Genomic DNA, 10,274 nt, shown 5'->3' with positions numbered 1-10,274 from the left:
CACACACACACACACACACACACACACACACACACACACACACACACACACACACACACACACACACACACACACACACACACAAGGGCACACAAATAAAAAATAAAATGTTTATTAAACTTTTTGCATATTTACAGTATTGGCTACTAAAAAAACAACATTTCAATGCCGCAGCATTGGATTAAGTATACTTCATGCAATGCTGCTTAGAAATTCTGTATGCAGTATTCAAGTGCAAAATTGAATATGTCCATTTTACATACATCAGAGTTGAAAATATTTCCGTACTGGTTTAAATGACAAGCTAAAAATGTTAATAAATATGAATCACAAACACTATTTCTGCATCAAAGATTTAAGATGATGGGTCAGTAGCTTCATACCTTTATTAGAGGAAATTCATCACCTGTAATAGTAAATACCAGTACATGCCATACCCCGGTGCCCTGGCCAAATTCACACAGGCTTTCCTTCCATCATGGCCACCTAATCATCCCTCAAGATACTCAACACTTTTTCCACTTTTTTCTGCTGAATAAATCAATATATATTGGAAATTAGCTGTGTTCTTGATGAATCCATGAAAGTCCTGACACTTACTGTAAATCTGAGTACATTCAGTAGCCTACATTCAGTCCTCAACTCTCCACCGTGATAGCTGATGGTGAGCATTCTGGCACAAACTGGCTACACATCACCCAGGTGGGTGCTACACATCACCCAGGTGGGTGCTACACATCACCCAGATCACCCAGGTGGGTGCTACACATCACCCAGGTGGGTGCTACACATCACCCAGGTGGGTGCTACACATCACCCAGATCACCCAGGTGGGTGCTACACATCACCCAGGTGGGTGCTACACATCACCCAGATCACCCAGGTGGGTGCTACACATCACCCAGGTGGGTGCTACACATCACCCAGGTGGGTGCTACACATCACCCAGGTGGGTGCTACACATCACCCAGGTGGGTGCTACACATCACCGCTACACATCGCCCAGGTGGGTGCTACACATCACCCAGGTGGGTGCTACACATCACCCAGGTGGGTGCTACACATCGGTGATGGATGAGTTGTGTCCCCCCCCACCCCCGATATGTGAAGTGCTTTGAGTATCTAGAAAGGTGCTATATAAATCCAATCAATTATTATTTATAATTAATTATCATTATTACCCTACTTATAGTAGGCTACTAAAAATGTAGCATGCTTGTGAATGCAAAGCATTTAATGAGGCATCACATGGAGTACAAAAGAACCACCGCATTTTGAAAAGTTTCGAGTAAATGTCTCTGCAAAATAAAGGTTCAGTTCACGTTCCTTTTTGTATCACCTTCTGCTGAGATCCTTCAACCAGCCATCCACAGAGTGAAGGGGATAAGAATTGTGGGTAATGTAGTTGAAGGTGCCATGCCAAACGAGACGATGGAGATAATTCCAAGAAGAGCTGCTACAATGATGCTCCGCTGGTCTCGGATGATGGATTTCAAGCCCTCGCAAAACTACAAAGGAACAAAACACAAATGAATGTGTAGGCCATGCAATATTTTATGCACTGAAAAGATAACTAACAGGCCTATAGGCCTACTGGAACATGGTGTATACAAAAGCATACCATCATTTAGGTTTAGAACAGAGGTTTTCAAAGTGGGAGGCGGGCCTGCCCAGGGGGGCTCCAAATAGTTTCAGGGGAGGCTCAGTGAATGCAAGTGAAAAAATATTACATTGGTTATCAAAAGGAGATCACATAGAATAATGTGTGTTATTTGGTTAGAGAGATAGTTCAGAAATACAGCAGTTTGGGCGAATTTGACAGTTTTTCCCACTTCCCCAGAGTCAGAAACAAATAAATGCCTTCAGACATCACATAGCCTATATTATTTTTCATCTGAATGTCAAACAGCAATATCAAGCTATCTTGTCTCAATTTATGTATATATGGGATCAAATAAATAAATGAATGATCGCATGGCATCCAGGAATTTAGTTCAATGAAACTGGGGGAGGAAGGGGGGTCATGGTCCCCCAAGCTTTGTCTGAGGGGAGGGAAGGCCCACAGTCTCAAACTTTAAAAACCCCTGGTCTAGACTATTCAATATCAGCAAAAGGATTATTCTTATGAATTCCAATGCTGTGATGCCTTTATGCAAACATGCAATTAACAGAAGCTGCACTTGAAATAAGAATGTGAGGATATAGACGGTTTCAACTCGACAACATAAACAGTCTGGTTCCAAAATGTTCCCTAGCAACAGAATGCCTTGAAACCCCTCTGTACCTTCTCTGTCTGCTGGCTTGTTGCAGATCCGTATCTGCAGTGTGTCACAAAGTGTTCACAGTTGTTCCACAGCAAACTGTATGGGATTGCTCCAATCAGTTTTTCGGCTCTCTTTGCGACGTCTTCATTCTGAAGTGCTTGTGTCTTGATCAGCTGATCCATATGGTTTACCAATATGTTTGAGCCATATGCAAAGTCGTCCAGCGTGTCCACACGCACAGTGGCAAACCTGCACATGCAGCCAAGGACGAGTCTCTTGTTAGTTATGACACAGCTGATCCACTTGCTGTCATTCGTAAGTGCAGGCAGGATGTCGGGGATCAGGTGAGCCACTTTGTTGTCACCCAAATAGATCCCGTAGTGAGTGAATAAAGTTCTCGGCACCTCCAGCAGGTCTCCTCTCCTCAAACACGGCCCCCGGCTGCGCTCCCTGTGCTCACCGCCCGGGAATGTGTTGGAGTCAAACAGTTTGAAGTTGCAGAGAAGAGAGAACTTCTCCACCAGGAAGGTCAACAGGTGGATCATTGTGAAAGTTTGCGTGGGAAGTGTGTGGGGCAGCCTGGCTTTTTATGCCCATCTGCACGAGGAGGAGACAGGAGCCAGCTCAGAGACAATCCCCACAACGTGATTGGTCACGAGCAGAGCGAACTTCTTCATTCATTATGCATGCGCACTTTCTTCTTTGTGTCAGCATCTTCTGGACATCTCACTCCTGCCTGTATTTCTCTGATTAGATTTAGTAGGCTACAATAAACATTATACTGTAGCCTACGTTCAATCAATGAAGAAAAAAAGATGAATTAAATTAAGTTAAATTATTGTTATAATAATAATAATAATAATAATAATAATAATAATAATAATAATAATAATAATTGTTATTATTATTATTATTATATTACTGTTATTGTTATTATTCACATAAAGAGAGGACGAGCTCATAGCCTATTCATAATTTTTTTCTAACAAAAATCATAAAATATATATTTTCTTTCAGGCATGTCAAGCCCTATTAGAAAGTTACTGCTCTACTCCAATACATTTGGCCCCCAAATCTCCATCCAGCTTGACCACATTTTTGGAGACAATAGAAGCAACTGGTGATGACTGACAATATGAATTGGTTTGATAAATTAATTAGGTCAAAGTCAGCAGAAGTTGAGCTTCCCTGCAATGATAGTGCTTTCATTCACAACATACAGCTGGGCCGACATTTTCTCTGAAATGTTACAAGATCTTGGGAAATTGACGGGACAGATTTGCCTGAATATCACTGGACCCTGTTCCAATTGACACATGACCCCATGCAAGAAATGTTCCTGACTATTTCAGGGATGCGCAGATGATCAGCTTCACTGAATTGGTATTGAGTATGGAGTGTCAGATCTCGCCTGGTCAACTGAGGCCCATGCTTCCCAGTTTGAAATTGTCCTACGTAATAGCCTGAGTTAGCAAAGCCTTTTACTTTCATCTTTATCCTTGCTCAACCCCATGAATGTTATAACAACCTTTCAGTCTATTCCTGTTCTGTTATGAATGAATTGACTGAATTGTGTTCATTACTCCTTTGGTACCACTTTGTGAAACATAATTCTAATTAGGCTATTAAGCTGATTACGCTCTAGACAATAATTTAGGAGTCGCCAGTCTGTTCTGTTCTGTTCTGTTCTGTTCTGTTCTGTTCTGTTCTGTTCATCATTGCAGGATCAGGATGCTTGAAAAGAGTGCGTTGTGTTGGGAGGCCTTCTGCTCAGAGGAGGAGACATATTATGAGATAAAACATTCCTCAGTCAGGCCAGATTACGTAATAATCCTGTGCGCTTCAGTTACATGCTCATCTTTTGACCCAAAAAATACCTTGAAAAATAGCCTACTTAAGCCTCTTTGATGAATTGCATTTGGATTTTTTTTTTGGATTTGCTGACCTACATACCGTAAAATCCCTGCAATGATTCTATCATTGCAAGGTTAAATGGTCATTAACGTGTAAACTTAGTCCAACTGCTTCTTCAGACTATAAAGTCACAGCTTGACCAATAAAGCAGCATATCTTTGAGGAAGTTCATGTGATTAATTCATATAAATCTAATCAAGACATACATGATACCAAGTGATCCATTCATCAAATATTTATTGTCTGCTCAGTGCTCACTGCTGAGCATAAGCATGTGGCAGATGGGATCATACTCTGTGATCAGTGTTTGCAAAGCAGGTGTGTCAACAATGTTATCGCTCAAACAGTAAATGCTTTAGCTTAATATGAAGTTAATATTAACTTTCATATAATTCCTAGATGCAAAAAGGCTAGTATAGTTTATAGTGCAGAAGAGTCTTTGCTATTTAATATGACCACTCAATTTATTGGTAAACTGAAACTAAAGTAAAAGATGATTGATCATCGGCATGGCTTGCTCATGAACTTCAAAAGCCTAAACATTTAGGTTTAGTGTGACACCAAAAAGCGCTTTTAAAGCATTTACAAATACACAGGATTTGATGCAGATGTCAAAGAATGATGTATACCACCACCCCATAAATGGTGACTAGATACAGTATGTGTCATAAATCTACAGGACTATCAGACATGTGGCATGTTTACGCAACCCAACCGTTTACTTCCCTCTTATGTAGTGTTGAGTGAGTGAGTGCATGCAGTGAGTGAGTGAGTGAGTGAGTGAGTGAGTGAGTGAGTGCGTGCATGCAGTGAGTGAGTGAGTACAGTGAGTGAGTGAGTGAGTGAGTGAGTGCATGCAGGGAGTGAGTGAGGGCATGCAGTGAGTGCAGTGAGTGAGTGAGTGAGTGAGTGAGTGCATGCAGTGAGTGAGTGAGTGCAGTGAGTCAGTGAGTGAGTGAGTGAGTGAGTGAGTGCAGTGAGTGAGTGCAGTCAGTCAGTGAGTCAGTGAGTCAGTCAGTCAGTGAGTGAGTGAGTGAGTGAGTGAGTACATGCAGTGAGTGAGTGAGTGAGTGAGTGAGTGCATGCAGTGAGTCAGTGAGTGAGTGAGTGAGTACAGTGAGTGAGTGAGTGAGTGAGTGCATGCAGTGAGTGAGTGAGTGCAGTGAGTGAGTGAGTGCAGGTACTGTATGTCTGTATGTCCCTGGGGTTAAGTGGGCACCTCACATCACAGATGTCAGCCTCGACACCTGCAAAAGGTTCAATAAGTTCTGGCGTCTCAGATCAACCCCCTGTTAAAGGGACATCCCTGTAATACCCGGTATGTTTAATACCTGTTATGTGTTACTGTTATTCTTGACTTGGTAGGAGTTCGCTACAGACTTTTAATACATTTGTTGTTAATTTTTCTGACACCCTGAAGAAGGCATAATGCCAAAACATGTTGATGATCTAAAATCTATGTTTTCATGTGGAGAGAAGTGTGCAACCTTCACGGTTACTTATTCCAGCTAATTTTGCTGATTCATCACTCCTGTGTCCTGTATGCAGCCAGTAGGATGTCTGAAATCATACACCTTAAAAAGCCACAGTAAAACACATGAGATGAAAACACATATTAATAAATGAGTTTCCAGTAATCAAGCGCAAAACTGCTATAATGTATCCCCAGTCTGACGTATTGAACCCTGTCAAGGCAACAATGTCATTGGCCATAAATGTCAAAAACATTTGTACTGAAATAACAATTTTCCTTTTTCTTTAATCTGAACGGCAATTGCGGTTTCTGTAGCAAGTGAGTTTTTACAGGGTGGGGTTGCTAGCCCCATGCCCAATTTATTTATGCTTATATAAATGTATTTAGTTTTAATTTGAACAAATTCTTATTTGAAGATGGTCTAGATGAGAGCAAGCGACTCAAATAAAAGAATCAATTTGGAATAGAAAGAACACAAAACAAGTAGTGGATAAAACATTAACAACAGTACAAACATGAGCAGGGAGGCAGAACAGACACAGGCCAGGGGCACCACATGACAACTATATTGATACAAATAACATGAAAGGCAGGTTAATATACTTAGAGCTGACAGCAACAGGATCAAATGAACACACTCCAGACCAGCTATACCAAGAAATAAATGCATACATTTGGCACTGACAAATATGTGGGGAGGAATTAGGAGTAAGCCATTTTTCAGTCACATTGAGGTCAACTTAAGCGCCTTAGCTACCTCAAATTCCTCTACCGTGAAAAAGCTCTGCATACATTTGCTAAAAGCACTACCTCGGCCCCCAGCGTGGCTTTGCTGCTTAGTGAAAATTAAAACCTATGACTGAAACATCAAAAGGAAGATGTTTCGATGAGTCATTTGATGTTTTTGTTTTTTTACCAAAATCACTGATGTTGTGTGGACAACAGTGTTGGGGGTAACTCATTACAAAACTTATTACTCATAGGATTTGAGTAATATTATACCAGTTACTTTCTCAAGTAACTCAAGTTACAAATTCAGTTACATTTGATTAAATCAAAGCACATATTTTAAAAAGATACAATCATTTCCTAATCAAACTGTGTTTTTATGCAAATAACCACTATATAGATGACAATAAAAAAGGAAAAGAATAACATTTAGAATTTTGGATTGTTTACACTGACTTCAAGGCGGTTTAAATTATTTTTCTGGATGGTTCCGGGGCGGCGATGTCATTCTGCTGCTGCTGTTGTTTTGGTAAAAGTAATGCAAAAGTAGTGTAATAAGTAATGAGTTACTCTACACAGAAAGTAATATTGTAAAGTAACTTATTACTTTCAAATGAAAGTAACTAGTAATATGTAGTATATTACATTTTGAAAGTAACTTGCCCAACACTGGTGGACAATGAGTTGATAGGCGCGCTGCACATTTCACCTCCAACCACACCATGTTCAGCTGAGTGGACTTTCTGAGTCTGTGACCATGGGCTGAACCCCGAGGTGGCATTAAAACAAACCTTTGGCCCCCTGTCTCTGTGAGATTTACTCCATGGTCAAATGGACCTGCTGCCCTGCACTTATAGCCGTGGCCACTGGGGAACCATAAAGAAGGCTCTTTAAAACTTCATCCCTGCAGACCACCTCTGAACTATGCTGGCTTTGTTTCTCGGCCTGTAAAGCAGTTGTTTAACGTGTCCTAATGGCTGAATACTTTTCAAGACAAACAAAATGACACAACTCCACGTTATAACGGCTCAATAAAGACAACTGATGACTTGGCAGTGTTTTTATTTTGAAATACACTCAGTGTGTCAGGACATCCGCCTGACACCAACGTCTGCATACAACAACAGCCCAAACCACATCTTAACACATGCAGGACACAGCCGAGAGAGAGAGAGAGAGAGAGAGAGAGAGAGAGAGAGAGAGAGAAAGAAAGAGAGAGAGAGAGAAAGAAAGAGAGAGAGAGAGAGAGAGAGAGAGAGAGAGAGAGAGAGAGAGAGAGAGAGAGAGAAAGAAAGAGAGAGAGAGAGAAAGAAAGAGAGAGAGAGAGAGAGAGAGAGAGAGAGAGAGAGAGAGAGAGAGAGAGAGAGAGAGAGAATACCCATGCCTTCATGGCACTTGAAGAGGAAAAAGTGCCACTTTCCATCTGGTGTGTGTCCACAAAGAGGCCAGTTCAGCAAGAGTTCAGCACTGTTTAGGTTCATGGGCCCAACAGTTCATTCTCAGGTCAGCCAGGCTTTCTATCTGCCTTTCCCATAATAAACGCAGGTCACCAAAAGGTAGTCAAGGTGTGATTGATCATCCTCTTTCAACAAGGGCCCCACAGATGAAGCTTTATTAAGCCCCACATGTATCTTAACTGATTAAGCTTTATTAAGCCCCACATGTATCTTAACTGTTTGTTTTGATGTCATAAAAAAAGAGTTGTGTTAACCTTGAGCGCCGCGGAGATCCATAGGTGAACCATTCTCAACACCCACATACACTTTATACTAGGGCTGCTGGGCGATATAGCCAAAACAAATTATCGATATAAAATATTTCATATCAGTCGATATGTAATCACCTATTTTTTAATAAAGGCCAGGAGAAAAAGGTTCAATTTAATCACTTTATTTTGAACCAGCTTATTTATCAAGGCACACAGGTAACCATTCATGTTAACGCAACAATTAAAACACAAATTGAGTGGGGCAGCTCTGTGTAATAAATATGCTCGGTTGGGAAATGGGAACTTTAGGATTTGTCTGTTTGATTGGAGTTTGAGTGTCACTCGTAACACGCTCCATTATCAAAGGACATATTGATATATATTGAACTAGTTTCTTATTGTATTGATGAATTGTCTATCGCCGAATGCCGATATATATTGCTATTGATTTATCGCCCAGCCCTACTTTATACATTATACAAAATAGGCTATTCGAGTGATAGGGCCGATGTATGGCTGCTTTGAATTGTTTGGAAATAACACTGTAGGCATTTCTCAGTTCTGAAGAATATCACATTATTCTCTGAAATGCGTGCAGCAAGCATCATTTCTCTAAAGCACAGAATGGAAAAGTAGTATGTCCATGAATCACCTGTCAGGTGGACCAAAATACACATAAGTATATTTCTGTTGACGATGATGCAAACAAACGCAGCCACATAAATCCATACAGTATATTCTCTCTCTAACCGACCTTCCTGACACAAGGTGATTTGGCATTTTTACACTCTGTGAAATTTTGAAATGACATAAAGTGAATCTGTTATTGATCATCCCATACTGCTTCCCCACAATTCAAAGCACAGAGCATTAAATAGAACAGTGCATCCATTATGTGCAGAGCAGACTCTCCACGCTGTGAAATCCTAAACAACTCTGCCTGGTGACTGCCTGATGTTTTTGTTTCAAGTCCATCAAGCCAATGCTTAATCTGACGCTGCCAATCCGATCTCATGATCTCGCGCGAATCCAGCTGCCTTGCAAGGTTACCTATAAACTGTATATATATATCTAGAATCAAGGAGATTGCGTATTCAGCTCATTGTTGGTATTTCAGTCATGCTTGTTTGTGATTTCATCCTTTGATTTCATGATCACTGAATGCAAACATTATACTGACTGATGATTAGGTGCATATATGATGTCTGGGATTGTTGGTAATAGCCTGATATTCAGACTGAATTGTCAACTCTTTCCATCTTCCACATCTGTGGAGTGGGCAGGACTTGGAAGGCCTGGAGTCAGGCTATGTTGGTAATGTACCTATTGAGGCTTTGCACCTATTTTCAAATGGCCCAAAGGGAAAAAGGGACTCCATTCTTACAAATGAGAATAAAGCTATAAAACTTCCACTATGCTCATGCAGCCGTACGATATGCAGCCCTTGCCATTTTTAGGGGTTGATGAGGAAGATCTTCATCATCTTACTGGTTGGTAATGGCACTATTGATATAGAGGGTATGCATGTGATGTCACAGAGGCAGAAGTCACTGTGGGGTCACGCCCACTGAGTCACAGCAAGGCTGAGCTTGAATGCAGTAATCAGCCTAGATAACTGACACCTGCTGCTCAGGGAGGAACTTGACACTCATTTTGACACTCATTCCTGATTGAGGGGGCGTGTTCCAGTGGGTGTGCATACCCTCTATTGATCATTTGCTGTCAAACTTGAGCTCAGTGGGTGTTTCTATTGCTCGCTTTAGGGGTCTCTTCTCTGCTCAGTGCATCTCTCTATGTTTGGCTCCAGTTCAGCCTACACTATAGCTTAGCTAGCCTACATGAGTTTCTTACAGTTCAGCCTACAATAGCTTAGCTAGCCTACATGAGTTTCTTACAAATAATATGTCTGTGAAAAAACTGCTTTGTTTTCTCAAAAAAACACACAGAGGTCGTTTCCATGCAGACTAAAGGGAAAAAATCACAGATCCTCTTGTGTTGCTGAAATACAGGAAAGTTATAAACAAAAAAATTCAAGGTGAGATATTCACTAATACATATTGACAGCTCTGTATGTATCCTTTTTTTTGACAAATGAAGAAAAACAAAAACTATTCAGCTTTGTAATATGCTAAACATGATTTTCAGATGGTGAATGTATCCTCTGTTATCTCACAATGAAACTACA

General features: G+C 40.8%; 1 protein-coding gene across 1 annotated transcript; it reads right to left on the bottom strand.

Annotated features, from left to right (window-relative positions):
- Positions 1-1,355: 1,355 nt before the first annotated feature.
- lrata (lecithin retinol acyltransferase a) lies at positions 1,356-2,809 on the bottom strand (the record flags this gene model as incomplete). Its single annotated transcript, XM_083655979.1, has 2 exons — positions 1,356-1,508; positions 2,285-2,809. 2 exons carry the CDS (start codon positions 2,807-2,809, stop codon positions 1,356-1,358), a joined length of 678 nt encoding a protein of 225 aa, XP_083512105.1.
- Positions 2,810-10,274: the final 7,465 nt, after the last annotated feature.

This window comes from Poromitra crassiceps (assembly GCF_964638095.1).
Source record: "Poromitra crassiceps genome assembly, chromosome: 19".
Classification (NCBI taxonomy): domain Eukaryota; kingdom Metazoa; phylum Chordata; class Actinopteri; order Beryciformes; family Melamphaidae; genus Poromitra; species Poromitra crassiceps.
The sequence above is the reverse complement of the archived record's forward strand: the minus strand, read 5'-3'. Positions and strand labels throughout refer to the sequence as shown.